This window comes from Misgurnus anguillicaudatus, chromosome 23 (assembly GCF_027580225.2).
Source record: "Misgurnus anguillicaudatus chromosome 23, ASM2758022v2, whole genome shotgun sequence".
In the NCBI taxonomy this organism is placed as follows: domain Eukaryota; kingdom Metazoa; phylum Chordata; class Actinopteri; order Cypriniformes; family Cobitidae; genus Misgurnus; species Misgurnus anguillicaudatus.
The window spans coordinates 32,014,157-32,037,996 of NC_073359.2; the positions used below are offsets into that span (position 1 = coordinate 32,014,157).

Here is a 23,840-nt window from a genome sequence, read left to right on the forward strand (position 1 = left end):
TAAATTTATGATTTTTAAATGCATATTTGTGTAGTCCTAATGTCATATAAAATACTATCATCATGATTTACTGATTTTATTGATTTATTCCTTTAATTTATTTTATAAATGTCAGTTTCCACTTTCTCTCATGTACCCCCTGCAGTACCCCAAAGTACCCCTAGGGGTACGCGTACCCCCATTTGAGAACCACTGATGTAAGGTAAAAGATTAAACACACCTGAAGGAATAAAATCATCATGATTTTCATCATCTTACTCGGTCTGATCTTCATCAGCTGTAGTTTCTCTTCTCATCTTCATCATCAGGTTCCCACTGTCCATCGGTTTAACTGAAGACATCTTGAGTTTGGTCTGCAGGATCTGCTGCTGTTCTCCAGCGTTACAGACAGAATCCAGAGACTCTGTGGAGGTTTGATCCTCCTGTAAGCTCTGTTTACTGTCACACACTGTAGTGTCCTGAGCGTCTGTGAGCTTTGACTCAGTATAAGAGAGTAAAGACAGACTGAGATCTGAGTCCTGTGTGTGTCTGGATGTCTCTTCGGAGAGTTTATCCAGCAGTGACTGTGGTGTGCGGCTCTGATCTCTGCTCATCCACACTGAATCCAGACATTCACTGGAGCTCCAAACAGTCACATACCCTGAAGATTCACAACAAACCCCATCCTTACAACACACACACACACACACACACACACACACACACACACACACACACACACACACACACACACACACACACACACACACACACACACACACACACACACAGGTTTAGTTTGGTTATACACGTTACACAAAACAAGTTTATTTTTAGCGAAAAAAATGAATGGGCTTTTTAGTGAGGGAACTATGGCAAGCCGTTTTAATATTTTTTCATTTACATTCACTAGCATCTATTTTTAAGGTACTAGTTCTTATTCCTCAGTTACCAGTATCTATTCGATTAGATACTAGTTCTTAAACATTAGATACTACACTGTAAAACATTATAGCCTCATTAAGTTATGTGTACTAACATTTGCTATTTAGTTCTACTACACACAGCAAGTTTTAGATATTCAACTCAAGTCTGTAAGTTTTCACTAAGTTAAACTTAAAGTTACATATTGTCTTAACTACTTGTGAGTTGTCTCTGTGATGTGAATGTTCATTTAACTAACTTCTGTAAGTTATGAATCACAACGAGAGGGCAGTGTTGCCAACTTGGCGACTTTGTCGCTAGATTTAGCGACTTTTCAGACCCCTTTAGCGACTTATTTTCAAAAAAGCGACTAGCGACAAATCTAGCGACTTTTTCTGGCGTTGCTGGAGACTTTTGGAGACTTTTTACGTGACATTCACTCTACTCAATGAGCAGCTACCGCTGCTTCTGTGGGCTCCACCCCCGTCCCAAAGCATTCACAGGCGGTCTAGTCCTCGCGCAGCAGAGCAGAGTCTCTCCCAGCTGCAGTCAGGGCAGGAGAAGTGGTTATCTATCCGCGTCCAGACGGCATAATCGTGCATGCGGGAAGCCGGAGCAGGTGGATCCCGCGATGGCTTACATAAATGGCGAGATGTAAATGTAAAATGGTCTTTGAATAAAATGAATGACTGTACATAAAATAAATGTACTTGAGGGAGCTGAGCAGCAGCACATTTAGAACAGACAAACTGTACGGAGCTGACGCGTTAATGGGCTATTTACCTACAAAACAACGTTTCCCATCATTTATCAGTGTATGTTTTGAAACTGGACTGTTTGGCCATATAAACATGAACATACACACATTTCGTTTTATGAGAACATAAGCAGTTAAACAAAGAAAACATTTTCAAGCATTCATGTGTAATAAAATAAATTTTTTGACAGTTCAGAGAGAAATAGAAGCGTGAAATAATGTAGTAAGCCAATGTAGTAAAAATGCAAATGAGACGTGATGACGTCATTGTTATGCAAATGACGCAATGACGTAATCTAGCGACATTTAGCGACTTTCCAAGCAAGCTTTAGCTACTTTCCATTGAAAATAGTTGGCAACACTGCGAGAGGGAGGGGTCGTGTCCAGAAAAGACCGGGAAATTTTCAGTTAACTTTACCTCAGACACAGCGCTCATCTGAAATGACGAATAATACATTTTTTTGCAAGGCTGCAAAGGAGGTATGTATGATTTTTTTTGTCTTGATGTAATAAAGATGCCCTTTATATATTTTTAGATAAAAATATTGCGTTTAAAGTAAAGAAAATATGCAGACATCGAGCCTGCTTTGCGAACCCAGCTAACAGAAAAAAGTTCTAAGAACGTTCCCTGAAAGTTCTTTACGTTCCCAAAAACGTTCTGCCAACGTTAAAAGTGTCCAGTTTTCTTGACGTTCTAAGAACGTTTTTGTGTTGTCTCAACGTTAGAGGAATGTTACATTTTACCATTTTTAAACGTTATGACAATGTCATGTTTTAATGTTCACACAATGTTTAAAACAACAACTGTTTATTATATTGACTTGTTTAATTGTTATGTAAATGATAGAGAAACATTGCATTTTATTATATTTATTTTTTATATTTATATTATTTTATTATATTTATTATATATTATATATTTATTATATATTATATATCTATTATATATAAGTTTAGATGTTGATGTTTTGTTTCATTTTAAGTCACCATTATTGTGATTAGTGTTCGTTTTAGTTGGGCTCTTGAGCCTTGTCTTTTGCTTGCTAGTTTTTTCCCTGGTTGTGCCAACTTTTTGTCAATACACCACATTTGTTCTGGTTGTATTAACTTTTTGTTAATACACCACATTTGTTATGAACATGTTAAGTTAGTAGTGTAATTCTGTGGTGTGGTGGTTGGTACATAATGGTAAAAAATCATCCCTAATTCATTTACTAATCAAAAGTGCATTTTCTGTCAACAATGCAAACGAGATCCAGCACTTCCACAGCAGCCCGTCACCAAAGAGTTCTAGAAACTTTGGACAAAAAACATCTGCTGTATAATTGGGATGCACAAACATCAAGAATCAGACTATGAATCTCAACCATGGTGACAATTAAATGAAAAACTTCATGCTGCAATGCATGCATGGTTATTAACAAATTACAAATCTCATTCAGGACTCCCAGCATGCACTGCAGCATGGATAAATAATGATTTTTTTTTCCAATTTTCTTTGTCACCATGGTTGAGATTCATAGTCTGATTCTTGATGTTTGTGCATCCCAATTATACAGCAGATATTTTTTGTCCAAAGTTTCTTAAACTCCTTAATGACAAACTGCTGTGAAAGTGCTGGATCTCATTTACATTATTGACAGAAAATAAACTTTAATTAATTAGGGATGATTTTTTTTCCTTTATGTACCAACCACCACACCACAGAATTACACTCCTAACTTAACATGTTCATAACAAATGTGGTGTATTAACAAAAAGTTAACACAACCAGGAAAAAACTAGCAAGCAAAAGACAAGGCTCAAGAGCCCAACTAAAACGAACACTAATCACAATAATGGTGACTTAAAATGAAACGAAACATCAACATCTAAACTTACATATAATAGATATATAATATATAATAAATATATAATATATAATAAATATAATAAAATATTATAAATATAATAAAATGCAATGTTTCTCTATCATTTACATAACAATTAAACAAGTCAATATAATAAACAGTTGTTGTTTTAAACATTGTGTGAACATTAAAACATGACATTGTCATAACGTTTAAAATGGTAAAATGTAACATTCCTCTAACGTTGAGACAACACAAAAACGTTCTTAGAACGTCAAGAAAACTGGACACTTTTAACGTTGGCAGAACGTTTTTGGGAACGTAAAAAACCTTCAGGGAACGTTCTTAGAACTTTTTTCTGTTAGCTGGGAATGCGTCGTCGTCAGGATATTTCTCTGCTTTCACATCGAAGCATCAAATGTTAAAAGAGTTTAATACACCATGGGGACAATTTTGGATATTTCAATTGGTTGTGCGTAACGTTATATCGATTATTTCGATTATAAATATAGCTTACAGTTTAACATTTTAACAGTTAGCTTAACAGATTTGTTTATTCACTGTCAATGTGAATTAATCACGGGCTGAGTCTTCGTTTACTTTCAATATGTTTACATGGTACGTTTTTAATATGACTAAAGTTAAGCGTTTAAGAAACGGGTAGAGGGATTTTTATCCTCGTCGTGCGATTAAGGGCACGAGGGGAATATGCTTTGAAATGAACGCAAATAGTGTCTAATAAGTGTTCGAGGATCTGTTCGTCTGACATAAAGGCCATAAAAAACCTTTAAATAGATTTATATCTCTCAGTCACTTAACAAGTGGACACAATCTCTGTTCGTTTCCACAGAATTATGTGTTTAAGTCTCGCAGGGCAGCCATTTAGGCTACTGCGCACGCGCATAGGTGTGCAACCTCTCGCCAGAGAATCCCCTTACATGTTGTTGATGGTAACAGCTGTGTTGCGTATAGTTAATCTTTTTTTCTTTGATTATTGCGATCTAATCAGTGGCTTTAAATGCTGTTCGTGCTATCTGTGTTTCTGGATTTACAAGTAGGACGCACGTGTTTGCTGAACATACATGATACCATATGATTAAAAACTGCCTCCCTATCTTGTCATAAATAACAGGTATTTGCATGATTTTTACCGTTTTATAATCTGTATGTCGTATTTTTGGTATTTTGTACAAGAGTACTAAGTATTTTGATCATAGCGATTACAGTGGTGTAAGTTACCGGATCACAGACGACCATAGACTGTAAAAAAAATAGATCACGACCCACGGTTCGGCTCCCATGCGATTCGCAGATTAATATCTATACAAAGTTTGTCATTTGCATGTATTAAAGTCTTGCAAATGTTAACACTCAAGTGATTTTTAAACATTTTAACCACAAAAGTCTGTTTTTACTTTTTACAGTCTCGTTTTGTCACTCTGCATCTTGTGGCTGATAAGCTATTGAAGAAGAGCTGCCCATCACTTTATGGACATTCAAGTTAACATAAGGTATTGTAAACGCAATGTTACCTAATACTATCAACTTAATACATTTACTGTAAACTGTGCAGTTCTTTACTCATACAATTTCATGTTTTTTTTTCCTAATCTGCTTTTATTACTTTGTCTTGTTTGTTACTCTGCATCTTTGCGGCCGCCCATCACTTTGACGACGTTCAAGTTAACATAAGGTATTGTAAAAGCAATGTTGCCTAATACTATCAACTTAATACATTTACTGTAAACTGTGCAGTTCTTCACTCATACAATTTCATGTTTTTTTCGTAATCTGCTTTTATTACTTTGTCTTGTTTTGTTACTCTGAATCTTTGCGGCCGCCCATCACATTGACGACGTTCAAGTTAACATAAGGTATTGTAAAAGCAATGTTGCCTAATACTATCAACTTAATACATTTACTGTAAACTGTGCAGTTCTTCACTCATACAATTTCATGTTTTTTTTCTAGTCCGCTTGCTTTTGAAGAAGAGCTGCCCATCACTTTGACGACGTTCAAGTTAACATAAGGTATTGTAAAAACAATGTTTGCCTAATACTATCAACTTAATACATTTACTGTAAACTGTGCAGTTCTTCACTCATACAATTTCATGTTTTTTTTCTAGTCCGCTTGCTTTTGAAGAAGAGCTGCCCATCACATTGACGACGTTCAAGTTAACATAAGGTATTGTAAAAACAATGTTTGCCTAATACTATCAACTTAATACATTTACTGTAAACTGTGCAGTTCTTCACTCATACAATTTCATGTTTTTTTTCTAGTCCGCTTGCTATTGAAGAAGAGCTGCCCATCACTTTGACGACGTTCAAGTTAACATAAGGTATTGTAAAAACAATGTTTGCCTAATACTATCAACTTAATACATTTACTGTAAACTGTGCAGTTCTTCACTCATACAATTTCATGTTTTTTTTCTAGTCCGCTTGCTTTTGAAGAAGAGCTGCCCATCACTTTGACGACGTTCAAGTTAACATAAGGTATTGTAAAAACAATGTTGGCCTAATACTATCAACTTAATACATTTACTGTAAACTGTGCAGTTCTTCACTCATACAATTTCATGTTTTTTTTCTAGTCCGCTTGCTATTGAAGAAGAGCTGCCCATCACTTTGACGACGTTCAAGTTAACATAAGGTATTGTAAAAACAATGTTTGCCTAATACTATCAACTTAATACATTTACTGTAAACTGTGCAGTTCTTCACTCATACAATTTCATGTTTTTTTTCTAGTCCGCTTGCTTTTGAAGAAGAGCTGCCCATCACTTTGACGACGTTCAAGTTAACATAAGGTATTGTAAAAACAATGTTGGCCTAATACTATCAACCTAATACATTTACTGTAAACTGTGCAGTTCTTCACTCATACAATTTCATGTTTTTTTTCCTAATCTGCTTTTATTACTTTGTCTTGTTTGTTACTCTGCATCTTTGCGGCCGCCCATCACATTGACGACGTTCAAGTTAACATAAGGTATTGTAAAAGCAATGTTGCCTAATACTATCAACTTAATACATTTACTGTAAACTGTGCAGTTCTTCACTCATACAATTTCATGTTTTTTTTCTAGTCCGCTTGCTATTGAAGAAGAGCTGCCCATCACATTGACGACGTTCAAGTTAACATAAGGTATTGTAAAAACAATGTTGCCAAATGCTATCAACTTGGTGCTTATTCTTTAGACTTAGCAGTTCTTCACTCGTAGTACAATTTCATAAGCTAAGCCTAGGCTGCTTTTTCTAACTTTAGTCTCTTTTTTCACACTTCTACAGCAGTTGGTGCATTAAGATACCTCTCAGAGTTATTGTGTCATCTCAAGAAATAAGGTGTGTCACCCTAGAGAGTGTTCCTGAGTCAGTCAAGGAGCTATGTGTGACATGGTGCATCATTCTGGGCTTGCAAGGAAACTTTCTTCTACACTTTAAGGATCCAGACTTTGGAAATGAGCACTGCAATTTCACCGATATTAAAGATCTACCATCAGATCGAGTGACACTGAAAGTTTTGTTGACAGCTTCTGTTTCGGTTTCTGACTTTGCATTACAATTACTACTAGTGCCTCATCAGTGGAATGGCCTGATCCTTTTGTTATTCCTGATTTCTCTCATGATGTTGAACTTCAGTTGAGCGCTGCAAATGATGCCTATGCCAGGGATGGAACAGTAATGGTCATTTCCAATGGTGTTAAATACTAGACAAACTAGCTGATGTGAAATGTTGACTGTTTCCAAGGTCCATCGGTTTATTTTGTAAAAGACTTTCTGGTAACACTTTATTATAATGTTCATTAGTTAACATTAGTTAACTGCATTAGTTAACATGAACTAATGATGAACTGCACATGAAGTGCAGCATTTATTAATCTTTATTAATGTTAATTTCAACAATTACTAATACTTTATTAAAATTTGGTTAACGTTAGTTAATGCACCGTGAAATAACATGAACAAACAATGAACAGCTTTATTTCTATTAACTAACATTAACAAAGATGAATAAATACTGTAACAAATGTATTGCTCATGGTTTGTTCATGTTAGTTAATACATTAACTAATGTTAAATCATGAACATTATAATAAAGTGTTACCGACTTTCTTAGCGACTGGGTATTAACAAAAAAGGTTTGGGGATAGTTATATTGCATTAATTGTTCTTTAAAAAAAACTAACTCTAAAATATGTGGCTTTTAAAATAATAATAACAATTTGAAAATGAACAGTGCAAAACTATTTTTATCATATTTGAGTTTTTATCAGTAAAAGAAACATTACACATACCTGTATCTATTATTACAACTATGGTGTTGATTTCACAGTTTAAAAACATTAAAGAAACCCATATAATATTTCAATGAAATTTGTTTTTAATAAACATTTGTAAAATTCATTTTTACCAAAAATGCTTTTCCAAGCCAATGTTACAAATTGTTCTTGTGCAAATAAATAGTTTTCGAGCTAATAATTTGCAAGTTTATTTCAGTGTGAGTATTATTAGTCAAGATGATGAATTGAACTGTTAATGAAACCTAGCTAGTTGTTTTAACTACAAGTATCCCAGCTAACAGAAAAAAGTTCTAAGAACGTTCCCTGAAAGTTTTTAACGTTCCCAAAAACGTTCTGCCAACGTTAAAAGTGTCCAGTTTTCTTGACGTTCTAAGAACGTTTTTTTGTTGTCTCAACGTTAGAGGAATGTTACATTTTACCATTTTTAAACGTTATGACAATGTCATGTTTTAATGTTCACAGTTACACAATGTTTAAAACAACAACTGTTTATTATATTGACTTCTTTGATTGTTATGTAAATGATAGAGAAACATTGCATTTTATTATATTTATTTTTTATATTTATATTATTTTATTATATTTATTATATATTTATTATATATTATATATCTATTATATGTAAGTTTAGATGTTGATGTTTTGTTTCATTTTAAGTCACCATTATTGTGATTAGTGTTTGTTTTAGTTGGGCTCTTGAGCCTTGTCCTTTGCTTGCTAGTTTTTTCCCTGGTTGTGTTAACTTTTTGTTAATACACCACATTTGTTATGAACATGTTCAGTTCGTAGTGTAATTCTGTGGTGTGGTGGTTGGTACATAATGGTAAAAAATCATTCCTAATTAATTTACTAATCAAAAGTGTATTTTCTGTCAAAAATGTAAACGAGATCCAGCTCTTTCACAGCAGTTTGTCATTAAAGAGTTTTAGAAACTTTGGACAAAAAATATCCGCTGTATAGTTGGGACGCACAAACATCAAGAATCAGACCACGAATCTCAACCATGGTGGCAATTAAATAAAAAACTTCATGCTGCGGTGCATGCTGGGTATTAGCAAATTACAAATCTCATTCAGGACTCCCAGCATGCGCTGCAGCATGGATAAATAAGGATTTTTTTTACAATTTTGTTTGTCGCCGTGGTTGGGATTCATGGTCTGGTTCTTGGTGTTTGTGCGTCCCAATTATACAGCAGATATTTTTTGTCCAAAGTTTCTTAAACTCTTTAATGACAAACTGCTGTGAAAGAGCTGGATCTCATTTGCATTGTTGACGGAAAGTGCACTTTTGATTGGTGACTTGATTGGGAATGATTTTTTGCCATTGTGTGCCAGCCACCACACCACAGAGTTGCACTGCTAGCTTGACATGTTCATAACAAATGTGGTGTATTAACAAAAAGTTAACACAACCAGGGAAAAAACTAGCAAGCAAAAGACAAGGCTCAAGAGCCCAACTAAAATGAACACTAATCACAATAATGGTGACTTAAAATGAAGCAGAGCATCAGCATCTAGACTTGTATGTGATGGATATATAATATATAATAAATATATAATAAATATAATAAAGTAATATAAATATAAAAAATGAATGTAGTGGGATGCAATGTTTCTCTGTCATTTGCATAACGATCAAAGAAGTCAATATAATAAACAGTTGTTGTTTTGGACATTGTGTGACTGTGAACATTAAAACATGACATTGTCATAACGTTTAAAAATGGTAAAATGTAACATTCCTCTAACGTTGAGACAACACAAAAACGTTCTTAGAACGTCAAGAAAACTGGACACTTTTGGCGTTGGCAGAGCGTTTTTGGGAACGTTAAAAACTTTCAGGGAACGTTCTTAGAACTTTTTTCTGTTAGCTGGGAAGAAGCAGAAGCAGTCGATTTCGCCTTTGGCAACTCAGCAAACACCCGCCTCCGAAGAGTTCGCAGGCCCCGCTAATCCGGCGACCGCTAGAAAACGGGCGAAAGGACGGCGTGGTCGTGTGAAGGAAGTTCAGTTGTTGGGCTCGTTTGCTGCTTTTTTGGTGCGCTTGTTGTTGGGCTGTTTTTCCTCTCAGGCTGAAGCTGGCGTGGCTGTGTGGGACGAAGAAAACCATAGTGGCTGGAAGACGATTGGAGATTACTGGAAACTGAAACGAAACAAAAGGAGAAGCGGAGTTTAGCGTGAGTGTTTGCCATACTGAGGATATTGTGGCATAAGTGAAATCGCTGTGCAACCCTGTTGGGGGAAGAAACGCCTCGTTCCTTGTGGCCGGAAATAATCGCCTGTGTGGATCAAAGAGGAGAACATTAGAGAAGATCTTACAGTGATTGTGAGTATGGAACATTGAGTTTGGGACACACTGTATACTAACCTGTTTTGTAGCAAACGACTCCGGGAAAAGGAGGACGGCCCTACCCCTGAACAGTGTGGTGGGTGAGCCGGAGGAGGACAAACTGGGGCTATCACAGCGACGTGAATGCTGACTGGGCTGTGCTAAACACGTCTAACGGACTCCGGCGAAGTGGAGGAAGACGGGGCGTCCTAGATGTTCACTTTGAGTGCGGTGGGTGAGTCTGTGTTGTTGTGGAAACTTCACTTTGACGTGGTGCTGTGTACTGCTGTGTGTGTATTGTCAGAAAACCCCCGCCTTCGCTAACCTCGCCATGGAAGAACGAAAAGGCTGCAGGTCTCAGTTGTTATTACCTGGCCTATGCTGTGAGCGAGCTCTGGATGTGCAGTATTACTGTGGAGAGAGAGAAAGAGAACGAGGAAACCCTACCTGCACCGTACTTACTGTACGTTGTCCCAAGTGGAGAGGTGAGAGAAACCACCAGTCTGAGTAACCGATCTTTGTGGCCCAGCCCGCAGCCTGTAGAGAGAGAGAGAGAGAGAGAGAGAGGAACCCGCAGCCTGTGGAGAGGAAGAGAGAGAAAGAGAACGAGGAAACCCTACCTGTACCGTACTTACTGTATGTCGTCCCAAGTGGAGAGGTGAGAGAAAACCAGCAGTCTGAATAACCGATCTTTGTGTCCCAGCCCGCAGCCTGTGGAGAGAAAGAGAGAGAAAGAGCCAAGCACGAGGAAACCCTACCTGTACCGTACTATTGTACGTCGTCCCAAGTGGAGAAACAAGCGAGCGTGAAGTGCCATCTCCGCAATATGCCATGAGACTAAGGACTGAGATCCCTTTTTTTAAAGTATTTAATTTCCCCCTAAGAGATTTTAATATTTAATAAAAGTTGTCAAATTTTAATACTTTGTCGGTCTGGTCATTGGGGTGTTTTGGGACCTCCTTGGGGTGGAACTAGGAGGAGCGTGACCCGCGACAGTGGCGGTCCGCTTCTCCGACCTGTGACATATCCATACATTTACATCAAATAAAAGCCTGCTATTTTACTTTCGTGACTGAAAGAAAAAGGCTTTTAAAGGTTTAAATCTAAAAAAAAAAACAATTTAGATACAAATGAAATCAATCTTAAACTGGTGGCCTTCTTCTTCTTTAGTTTTTCGGTTTACAAATTCCACTTTCTAAATCGAGATAAGGCATGACGCCAACGCAACTTGCTTTTAAAGGGGATGAGAGCTGAGACTCTCATTGGTTAACTGCACGTTATGCCCAAAACACATCCATTACGAGAATAGGAACGACCCTTTTATACCATGCGCTTGGCGCATAAACTATTTTCCTGTCTTTAAATTAGCAAAAGTGGAATCAGACATGCCCATTTAGACCTGCGTGCGTGCGCTTTAGACAATGCGCTTAGATTGCTAAAATAGGGCCCTACGTCTGCTCGATCTGTGGAGAGAGATTCACTAAGACCTCATCAGAAGAAACATACTGAAGAACAAACTGATCTGTGAAAAAGACTTTGGGTTGAAAATAACACAGCATTTTAAAGTGTAAAACTAATAAATAAAACAAATGACTCTGCTGTACTTACATTTACAAATGTGATGTTATCAAGAGCCATCCCAGCTAGAAATAAAAAGTTCTAAGAACGTTCCCTGAAAGTTCCCGAATGTTCCCAAAAACATTCTGCCGGCGTTGAAGGCGGCTAGTTTTTTTTGAGTTCTAGGAACGTTTCTGTTGTCTGAACGTTGGAGTGGTGTTGCATTTTGCCATTTTTGAACGTTGTGGCGGTGTCATGTTTTGGTGTTCACACAGTGTTTGGAGCAGCGGCTGTTTGTTGTATTGACTTGTTTGGTTGTTGTGTGGGTGATGGAGAGGCATTGCATTTTATTGTTTTGTAAAACATTATTTCTGTATGCAGTAAATATATTGCTGTAGAAAACTCAATTCACTTACTAGGTTTAGATGTTGGTGTTTGTTTCATTTTAAGTCACCCTTATTGTGATTAGTGTTTGTTTTAGTTGGTCTCTTGACACTTGACTTTTTGCTTGCAAGTTTTTTCCTGGTTGTGTTAACTTTGTGTTGGTGCACCACATTTGTTGTGAACATGCCAAGTTGGTGGTGTTATTCTGTGGTTGTTGGTACATAATGGTAAAGATCATCACCTAATTCATTTACTAATCAAAACTTTATTTTCTGTCAAAATTGTAAATGAGATCCAGCACTTTCACAGCATTTTGTCATTAAGGAGTTTTAGAAACTTTGGACAAAAAATATCTGCTGTATAACTGGGATGCACAAACATCAAGAATCAGACTATGAATCTCAATCATGGTGACAATTAAATGAAAAACTTCATGCTGCAATGCACTGCAGCATGGATAAATAAGGATTTTTTTAACAATTTTAATTGTCACCTTGGTTGAGATTCATAGTCTGATTCTTGATGTTTGGGCATCCCAACTATACAGCGGATATTTTTTGTCCAAAGTTTCTAAAACTCCTTAATGACAAACTGCTGTGAAAGAGTTGGATCTAATATACATTATTGGCAGAAAATAAACTTTTGATTAGTAAATGAACTAGGTGATGATCTTTACCATTATGTACCAACAACCACAGAAATACACTAATAACTTTTCATAACAAATGTGGTGCATTACCACAAAGTTAACACAACCAGGAAAAAACTAGTAGGCAAAAAGTCAAGTGTCAAGAGACCAACTAAAACAAACACGAATCACAATAAGGGTGACTTAAAATGAAACATCAACATCTAAACCTAGTAAGTGAATTGAGTTTTCTACAGCAATATATTTACTGAACATTCAGAAATAATGTTTTATAAAATAATAAAATGCAATCATTCTCTATCATTTACATAACAATCAAACAAGTCAATATAATAAACAGCTGTTGTTTTAAACACTGTGTGAACATCAAAACATGACATTGTCATAACATCCAAAAATGGCAAATGCGACATCACTCCAACGTCCAGACAACAGAAACGTTCCTAGAACCCAAAAAAAACTAGCCGCTTTCAACGTCGGCAGAATGTTTTTGGGAACATTCGGGAACTTTCAGGGAACGTTCTTAGAACTTTTTATTTTTAGCTGGGATTGTTTGTGTTATGTATTTATTAAATGATGTAACAAGCAAAACATGTCTCTTAAAGGATGAGATCTGATTTTATTCTAATAAATGATCAAATACTTGCTAAGAGAATGAATTATATTTAGTTTAACATCTCCAGTAGATAGCAGTAGAGTCACACTGTGCATACATCTGAAGGATGCTTTGAAGGCAGCTCTGTTTCGTGCCCTTCATTTGGCAACTTTTAAAGGATGAACGAGCTGTGGGAGCATCAATCCCTGAATTGGCATCCGACCATGGCTCCTTCTTCACAGCCTTGGCTATCCCAAGATTCAATACGCGCCTGTGACATCCGGGTATTTTGATATAAACATTCAGAACTGTGTTTGAATACAATTTTTGCAAATTTAAAAAATTTATTGGCTGTTGAAAATGATGAGATTTGTTAACAGCAGGATGAGTGAATGAAGTGTTGAGCGTCTTCTCTCTCCAGTACAGCAGGAGGCGCTGCAGCTCTTTAGTACACAAATAAACTCAATAAAGAAAGAAAGCGCGTGTGATTTGTTTGTGTATCCTCGTTGTTTTTCTCTCTTGAGTGTTTTATTGAGAGTAAACAGAGTTTCGTCTTTGTGTATTTTAGTGTTGATGATGAGATGGATGTGATGTGCTGTAAATCAGTAGGAACTGATCTGTCTATGCTGGATATTGATGATTTCGTCAAAGAAATCTCTCGGCTGAAGAAAGAGGTGGCGTTACTGGAGATAAAGCTGAGGTTAAGAGGAGATGAAGTATTGAATAGAGAGGTTTGTACAGCTTAAACATCCTTTACCCGAATCAGACAACATCAAATCATTTTATAATCTTTCTCTGTGTGTTTGTGCTTTAACAGTCTGTTTCTCAGACATTATGGCCTGGATGTAAAAAAAACTTTTAAAACACAATGAGAGTAAACTGATGTATGTTGGACCCTTAGCTGTCTCTTAAATAAATCATTGTGCAGTTTATGTAAAGACGTAACGTTAAGGCTCCCAAGTTTGTAGCGTTATTTTTTTATTGAATCAGTCATATTCAACAGTTTTTTTTACCATTAGCCACGGGATGAAGGAAAAAAATAAATAATTTAAATAAAAACATGAAGATGCTTACATACATTAATTAATTTAACGGATTTCTTATTTATCATATTATACATTGTTTTAGGTATTGCTTAACTTCTAATAGAGGGTATGCACGTGACGTCACCTTCGGCGAAAGTGACTGCGGTTACGCCCACTGAGTGGCAAAAGACAACGTCAGCATTTGAGTACAGTGTGAAATCAGCAAAAACACGAGGAAAACGCGTAAAAGCTTTTGTGCGATAGACTGTACTAATACATTTAAAAGTACACAATTTTAATGTAATTAGGTATTCAATAAATTTTAATATGCAATATTAAAGAATACACAGTATGATTCTATGCTTTAGAATGTAGTGAAATAAAATTTTTCCCAATACAAACACCCTAATAAAGCACAGATGCTTGGAAAATGTAACTAATTTAACGAAGTGTTGTTCACCTCTGCTATCAAATCCAACTAAATTCTATTTAAGCTGATAATAGTCAGTTTTACTGGCATTTTGCACAGCAGTCGGTATGAAACACTATAAGACATTTTGTTGAATCATTTGCCACCCAACAGGGCGAGTTCTGGTGTGGTCATGTGGAAAAGTGACGTCAATGCATACCCTCTATAGCAAAATTTGGAATAATGGTTTATAATCACCATATTAACATTTATACTAATTTATATATATATTTGATTAATCGTTACATTATAATGAAATCAATCTCTAGCCCACTAAATTCTGGAAGTTAGCGGGACACTTGTTCCCTCACTAAAAAGCCTATTCATTTTTTCCATATACTTGTGTAACGTGTATAACCAAACTAAACCAGTGTGTGTGTGTGTGTGTGTGTGTGTGTTTGTGTGTGTGTGTGTGTGTGTGTGTGTGTGTGTGTGTTTGTGTGTGGGTGTTTGTGTATGTGTGTGTGTTGTAAGGATGGGGTTTGTTGTGAATCTTCAGAGTATGTGACTGTTTGGAGCTCCAGTGAATGTCTGGATTCAGTGTGGATGAGCAGAGATCAGAGCCGCACACCACAGTCACTGCTGGATAAACTCTCTGAAGAGACATCCAGACACACACAGGACTCAGATCTCAGTCTGTCTTTACTCTCGTATACTGAGTCAAAGCCCACAGACACTCAGGACACTACAGTGTGTGACAGTAAACAGAGCTTTCAGGAGGATCAAACCTCCACAGAGTCTCTGGATTCTGTCTGTAACGCTGGAGAACAGCAGCAGATCCTGCAGACCAAACTCAAGATGTCTTCAGTTAAACCGATGGACAGTGGGAACCTAATGATGAAGATGAGAAGAGAAACTACAGCAGATGAAGATCACACCGAGGAAGATGATGACAATCATGATGATTTTTTTCCTTCAGGTGTGTTTCCTCTTTTACCTTACATGATGCTGGATTACACACAATTGCTTATAAAATGGTCACATTTAATAAAGCTTTTACAGCATGCAGGTTCATTTAGCTTGGATAGTACAAAAAAACAGATGCACAGCAAAATCCCCAGTGTTAAATTAACACCGGCTCAGTGTTTATACGGGTACCACCAGCAGCGTGTTAAAAGTAACACCGAAGCAGTGTTAGAGTTAATTAGATAATTAAGCAATCATTTGAGTGATTATTTGATTATTGAAGACACCTGATGATAATGAGCCGAACTACATCTACAACTTCCAGTCACTGCCTTAGATAAAATCAACTGAAAAGACATCTCTCTTGTTGCAGACCGGACTGACTTTTGTCTACTTTGAGGTTGTTTGGTCACCATTGTGGTGATCTGTGGTTCCTTTGGTTGGGCAGTTTGACTCTTGTTTTCCTTTTGAGGTCTTTGCAGCGGTGTTTGCTGAACACATTGTTTGTTGTGAAGGTTGTTAGGGCAAAGTTTATAGAGTTTTTGTGGCAGAGATTGTAGATTTGAGTGTATTGTTTGAACAGTCGGGGAGTTCAGTGTTCATGGAAAATGAAATGTTGATCAAATATATATTCTCTATTGGTTTTAACTTACAGAGCTTTTAAACAAATTTTATTGTTGAAAATATTTGCCGGAAAGTTTATATTGTGCCCCACGTGCAGATATCATGAATCACCCCATTAATCACAACAAGGGTGACATATTTTATGTTGCAATGCATGATGGGAGTCATGAGTTTTATACTATGGTGGATCCCAGCATGCTTTGCAACATTATGTTTGTCACCATGATTCCGATTAGTGGGGTGATTCATGATATCTGCACGTGAGGCAACAAATGTTTCCAGCAAGTATTTAAAGGGGTCATATGATGAAAATGTCAGCATTGCCACCCTGTAGGCCCGAGCAAAAATGTGTCGTTTTGGGTGTGTTTTTTAAAATGCAAATGAGCGGATGAAGTGCAAACACTGATCACAATGATGGTGGTTTATTGTAATTGAAACTCTATTGTGCTGTCAAGTCCAAAAATGTGTCGTTTTGGGTGTGTTTTTTAAAATGCAAATGAGCGGATAAAGTGCAAACACTGATCACAATGATGGTGGTTTGTTGTAATTCAAACTCAATTGTGCTGTCAAGTCCTTCTTTTCTCTCTCTTTCAGAGTTCAGATTAAGGAGGCGGTATTATTCTAATAAGATATCCTTATGACATCATAATGAAAGCCAAATTTCAATGACCTGTTTTTGCTCCCACCTACAAAGTGGCAATGCTAACATTTTCATCATATGACCCCTTTAACAATAAAATTTGAAAAGCTTGATCCGAGGAAAGCTGTTACTGAAGTCCAATAGAGAATAATATACATATGATCAACATCTAGTTTTCTAGGAACGCTGAATTTTTTGACTGTGTAGACAACTTACTTGAATCTATAATCACTGTTATAAAAACTATATAAACTTTGTTTTTACAACCTTTGAAACAAACAATGTGTTCAGCAAACACTGCTGCAAAAGACCTCAAAGGCAGAAACAAGAGTCAACCCACCCAACCAAAGGCACCACCGACCACCACAATGGCGACCAAACAACCCCAAAGTAGACAAAAGTCAGTCTGGTTTGTAATAAGAGTGATGTCTTTTCAGTTGATTTTATCTAAGGCAGTGGCTGGAAGTTGTAGTTGTAGTTTGGCTCATTATCACCAGGTGTCCCCATCAATCAAACAATCACTCAAATGATTGCACAACTATCCAATCAACTCCAACACTGCTTCGGTGCCACCCCCAACACCCTGCTGGTGGCACCCACACAAACACCGAGCCGGTGCCAATCCAACACCAGGGATTTTGCAGTGTGGGTATATTTGCTCCTGCTCCTGGGTCAGCTCCCCCTTACATTCACTCACTTGTACAGACTTACGTACCCTCTCCATCGCTGTGCTCTGTCACTGTGTGATGTCTTTTTCTCAAAAAGAAAATTTTTCTACATTGTTCTGATGCAGCAATATATGTCTCGCTTAACGGTTGTTAGGGTAGACTGGTTGCTAGGGAGAGAATTTGCATACACCAATGATTATACATCAAGCCTCGAGTAAAACAAGGCCACCTCATGTCTCTACGATGTTCTGATGCAGAGATATAGGTCTTGGTACATGGTTGCTAGGGCACTCTCTTTGGTACAGGAGCAAACGCTAACGCTTAGCAGTCAATCAACAAGTATAATAACTAGGGCTGTCAAAATAAACACGTTAATAAGCATTAATGTAAATTCATTTTAACTACATTAAAGCTCCACTGTGTACTTTTTTTAGTTAATTCTTAGCAAAAACCCATGTTTTCTTTCAAAAGAATGTGCTCATTCATGTGTAATTACTTCCACCCACTAATCAAAGTATTCTCGTAAGTGTAGAATCTGCTATTTAAAATACATACCGTCGTATCGCTCTCTGGCTGAATCCATGTTGTGCCTCCATCTTTGAAATACATTCGCCGACGAGGGACATTTCTGAAATTCAAGTTCCGCCTTTCGCGCTTTCAAAGTACACTCAAGCTGACCGCGAGCGACAGGAAAAACATCAAGACCAAAGTCAATAGCCTCTTTCACACAGTAATTCTGGTAAATTACCATGAATTTACCAGAATGAATTTACCAGCAAATACAAAAATGTGCTGTTCACACATGCAGTGACGTTCCGTCTTTTTACCAGTAAGACATCATTCACACATCAGTATCAAAATACCGGTAAACTCGGAGATAAAGCGGAAGTTACCTGTGGCGCGCAGCCGGCGAGCTCCGTCCGTATCGTATTTGTAAACGGCGGGTTATGACTTAATATCCACGGTCCGTATTTTGTTGTTTTCACATCTGTGGCAAGCGGTCGCGAAGTTGCTCGTGACCAAACAACATTGCGTTAGGCGGCGTCAAACGGAACCTGCGCGTTTGCACATTAGGCTTCACAGATGGTGTGCTAAGGACGTCGGCAATTTGGCAATTAGATGGTAAGCTGTTTAAACAACTTTGGTGAAGAAATGTGGATGTTAACTTCAGGTGTGCTCGACTTTTAAGCAACATGTGTGTGGAAACGTCCGTAAACAGTCTGGGGGAAACCGCGTCACCTGTATAAAAAACTTTCTGATTGGCCCGCCCGATCTGTAGCGCGGTCTGACGTCATCTAAATGCCGGTAATGCTATATTTTTCGTTCACACACAGCGCTTACCGGCAAATTACCGTTAATCTTACAACATGTCTTACTGGTAAATTGGGAGCACTGATTTACCGGAAAGGTTCTGTTCACACATGACATGTTAACTGCAATTTACCAGTAAATTACCAGTAAAGACTGTATGTGTGAAAGGGACTAATATTGGAGTTAGTTTTCCAAGATGGGGCTCAATGGACACTGAAGTTGCTAAGTTACTTTATATCTTCACCACAGATAATTCAGCATATTCGTTTACATCTATACAGTCTATGTTGTAAACTTGAAGTTTTATAGTTCCTTGGCTAATTATAGCATGGGTATGCAGTTAGTGTAAACACGCATGTGGTTTAATGTGTTCGATCAGCCACACGCCGTCTCTCCGCCCATTTATGTAATCTGAGGTACTGAGATAAATGTTTTTCATCTTTTCTGACCTCTAGCACAAACACACGGTGACAGCCCTATTTTTAGCCTTTTATTGATAAAAGCGTCTGATCTGCGCGTCTTTCGTTTCATTTTAACTTACAAGCGTGTGAAAGTTGAGCGATCTTATTTCACCAATATCAGAGAAAGCTCTTGCATATACACGGACATGCAACGTTTACTTAAACATAAGCATTGGACTCTGACATATTAGTTCACGTCCATTTTAACCCGTCATTACTCCCGCTCATGATTAAATGACAGGAGAGGGATTCGTCCACAGACCATCTCCTCAGTAATCTGAAGAGAAGTGCTCGAAAATAGACAAAAAGAGACGGATTTAAACACCAAGTGTAAACGTGATGTGTCTCTCTCGTCCACTTGTGATCCGATCGATGAAAACACATCTTAATACCAAGTTTAACAGCCCCTGTGATATTTTTCCTCGCGTCGATGAAAAAAGAAGTGTCTAAGCTACGTTTATGGTTGCTTTTTGTATGTGATTTTAAGCGGACATATCATGACAATCAGACTTTTTACTATAACTATTTTTATTACACGGCTCTCTGGAATGCTTGATTCTGATTGGTCAGTTGAGACATTTGCAGGACAGGTTCGTTCTTTTCAAATAATAACTGCTCCAAAGTAATAACACATAGCCGGACTACTTGCACGAGTAAAATCGCTCCGCGCCAATAAAGATCAATAAAGATTACTGTTTGGCGCCATCTTGTGACAAACACTGGACAACCACGACAAGACACAGAGAGCTTACTGAGACTGAACTTGACAAAATAGAGCATGACAGCTACAAAGCCAACACACAAAAAAATACAGAATGGGGATTAAAACTTCTCAAAGACTGGCTAAATGAGAAAAAAATGGAGACAGACAAGTATGAAGCAGCGGATCTTAATAAGGTATTACGATCATTTTATGCATCTGTGCAAAGTTTCGCGGAAGGATAAAAATGTTAATTTAAAACAAATATGCCAATAAAATGTTTCAAATTCATATTCATGTCCAGTTTTTTTTCTTATGTGGCAAGTAGCCATGTAATAAGCGGGATAATGTAGAGGCAGCCGGTAGTTATTGGGAAATAAGCCCCTTCAGTGTGATACAAGACCCTCCGCTTCGCGTCAGGTCCTGATCACACTGTCGGGGCTTATTTCCCGATAACTACCGGCTGCCTCTACATTATCCCTTACATATGAACTAATACAAATAATGCGTGTCCATCCACTTGCACGTCTGAGATTTTGGTTTTCGGTTTTACAACATGGGTTGGAGGAATTGGAAAATAAAGTGCTGGACTTGCGTGGTGTTAAAATAGTTATCAAAAGAGATAAAGTTCGGGACCTGATGGATGTTTAAAAAGTTATTTAGAGTGACAATATTTAAAAAATGATCTTCCTCACATTGATTGAAAGATCTGAAGCATGCACACAGACGCACAACCCTGATATATGCACACATAGACAGTTTACACTTTTAATAATATTTCTTTTGGCAAGAATTCAGTCAGATATAATCTGTTAGTGAAAAAGTGAATGTTTGACTAACTGTTAAAGAAAAAATATCATAAGATTATATTAGATCCTTGCATTACCGTAGATCATAAAGATGTCAGTCTCGATGTCAAACAAACAATAAAAAAAGTTGACATTGTTTTTTTATTTCTGGACTCTTTAAGCACACATGCTAAGCTGTTCGTTTAAATGCTTACATCTTCTCTATGCGCATGCTTTTTTTGCATAGTTGAGATTGACAAATGAAAACGTCTCGGGTTACGTATGTAACTGATGTTTCCTGAGAACGGAACGAGACGAAGAGTATCCCTTGTCATACTTCCTGCGTCCCTGTAAGGCCGTCTTTGGCAATATTTCAGATAGTGATATACTTCCTGGCTTCACCCTGTCTTTGTGGTTAAGCCTCACCATTGGTTGAATTTGATATACACATTCAGACACACTTACCCCTGGAGACGTCCCCAAAGTTTCACCGCAGTGACGCAGCGCGAGTTCCCTCGAAAAGGAAGCAGTAACAATGTATCTTAAAAGGTAACACGATGTCACCTTGCTCTCACTTGAAATATGTCCCCACATTTAGGCCTTGAATTTGAAGGTATTGGACCTGGAAAGTCCTTGAATATAAAGTTAACTAAGGTGTGGGTTAAAATCACATCTGAAGATTTCCAGTCCACTCCATGCAGTCGCTGTGCAACTCTCCACACTAGGAAATAAATGACTTCTGATCTATTGGGTGTTGTGTGCAATGGACAGACGCAGCGTTAGAGTCAATAACTACTTACGACCCCATTGGCAGCAATAACTGAAAATAGAAAAAACATACAGAATCTCAGTTGAACCTCTTGTTTGTGTGTTTACAGTTGGTGTAAATGTAAATCATATGAGATTTCTAATGTTGTTGTCTTTCAGATAAGATCAGTGATTCGTGTTTGGATGGAGAAATAACGTCTTTATCATCAAAAGAGCGACAGACGGCACAAACTCTTTCCTGCATCACCGATGAAGAGACATTGAGCTCACAGAGACATTTTGATAAAAATGCAGAACAAAAACTCTTGACCTCCACCAGATCTGAGATCAGCTTCACTACCTTACAAAAGTATAAACGTCATCATTCAAAAGTGCACAGAGAGAAGAAGAAGCAGTTTCACTGTCAGCAATGTGGGAAGGATTTTGGCTTCTTATCTCGGCTAAAAGTTCACGTGAGGTCACACAGTGGTGAAAAGTCTTTCTACTGCACTGAATGTGGCAAATATTTCAGCACCAAACAAAGTCTTCATTTTCATCAGAGAATTCACACTGGAGAGAAACCATACGAGTGTCCTCACTGTGAGAAGAGATTCAGCCGAAACCATCATCTGAAGTCACATATGCTTATACACACCAATGAAAGACCGTATCAGTGCAGTCAATGTGACAAAACCTTTAGACTTTTAAATTCATTAAAATCACACCAGAATATTCACTCTGAGAAGAAACGCTATCCGTGTTCACACTGTGATAAAGGTTTCGGTCAGAAATCGAATCTGATTATCCATGAGAGAATTCACACTGGAGAAAAACCTTACGTCTGCTCTCACTGTGGAAAGAGCTTCACTCAACCAGGTACTTTTAAAGCTCATCAGAGAATTCATACAGGAGAGAAACCTCATCACTGTACTGTTTGTGGGAAGAGTTTCAGCAAAAAATGTAATCTAAAGAAACATGTGCGTATACACACCAATGAGAAACCATATCAGGTTTTAGTGAAACACAATAGAACTCATACAGGTGAAAAACCGTTACAAATGTTCTCAGTGTGAGATGCCAGATTCCTTAAAAGTCCATTTGAGAGTTCATACGTGAGAGAAACCTTACGGGCCCTATCATACATCCAGCTCAATGTGCGACACAAGTGTCTTTCACTAGTTTCAACCTGGCGAAATTATAATTTTCACGTTTAGCTAGCACCAAGTTGTTTAAATTGCAAATGCATCTGCGCCCAATTTTGCACCCATGGGCGTTCTGGTCTGAAAATGAGGTGTGTTCAGGCACATTCTTGGTGCGTTGCTATTTTGAGGTAACTAAAATAGACTCTGCCATTGACCAAGTAAAACCTGCTCTAAAGTCAATGGCGCAATATTGTTTTTGTTATTTAATGAGCTCATTAGTAATACGACGACAGTGCGCGTTTGCTTATCACACACATGGATGCCCGGCAGAACACAACCCTTTTATAATATGAAAAATTAAAGGATTAAAATGTAAAAGATTATTATTGAGTCTCTTGGACTTAAATGAGGACCGATTATGAGACGTTAGAAAGTGTAAAGAGCTGCTTGACCTGTAGCTTGGTAAGAAATTGTTTTGCTTTAAACAAATGCTTCTGTTTTTAAATGTTTTTTAAATGCTACCTCACGAATTTGTACCTGTGGATATGGTGAGATAAGAAACATTTTTAAGTAATGCTTTAAAAAAAAACATGGCGCTGTCTGGGTGCTGAAACTGTTAATTTGTAAATTCTTTATCTTCTCTTTGTTACAAATAAAGTATTTTTAGAGCACAAACCTTTTCTTGCATATTTGCAGATTATTACACTGATTTTGTAGGATATCCATACATTTACAGCAAATAAAAGCTTGCTATTTTACTTTCGTGACTGAAAGAAAAAAGGCTTTTAAAGGTTTAAATCTAAAAAAAAAAACAATTTCGATACAAAGGAAATCAATCTTAAACTGGTGGAATTCTTCTTTCGTTTTTCGGTTTACAAATTCCACTTTCTAAATTGAGATAAGGCATGATGCCTACACAACTGGCTTTTAAAGGGGATGAGAGCTGAGACTCTCATTGGTTAACTGCACGTTATGCCCAAAATACATCCATTACGAGAATAGGAACGGCGCATAAACCATTTTCCTG

The 23,840-nt window shown here is 37.4% G+C and overlaps 1 protein-coding gene and 1 long non-coding RNA gene across 2 annotated transcripts; both read left to right on the forward strand.

The window, feature by feature from the left end:
* The first annotated feature begins 5,394 nt into the window (after positions 1-5,394).
* On the forward strand, positions 5,395-5,854 carry LOC141359420 (uncharacterized). The gene is made up of 3 exons (XR_012365843.1): positions 5,395-5,540; positions 5,639-5,697; positions 5,796-5,854. It is a non-coding gene; the product is annotated as an uncharacterized lncRNA (long non-coding RNA).
* Positions 5,855-13,476: 7,622 nt separating this feature from the next.
* Positions 13,477-23,488, forward strand: LOC129452889 (uncharacterized). Its single transcript, XM_073862205.1, has 3 exons — positions 13,477-14,063; positions 15,301-15,745; positions 21,852-23,488. The coding sequence occupies exons 1-3, from the start codon at positions 13,914-13,916 to the stop codon at positions 22,742-22,744; spliced, it is 1,488 nt and encodes a 495-aa protein (XP_073718306.1). The 5' UTR covers positions 13,477-13,913; the 3' UTR covers positions 22,745-23,488.
* The last annotated feature ends 352 nt before the right edge of the window (positions 23,489-23,840 follow it).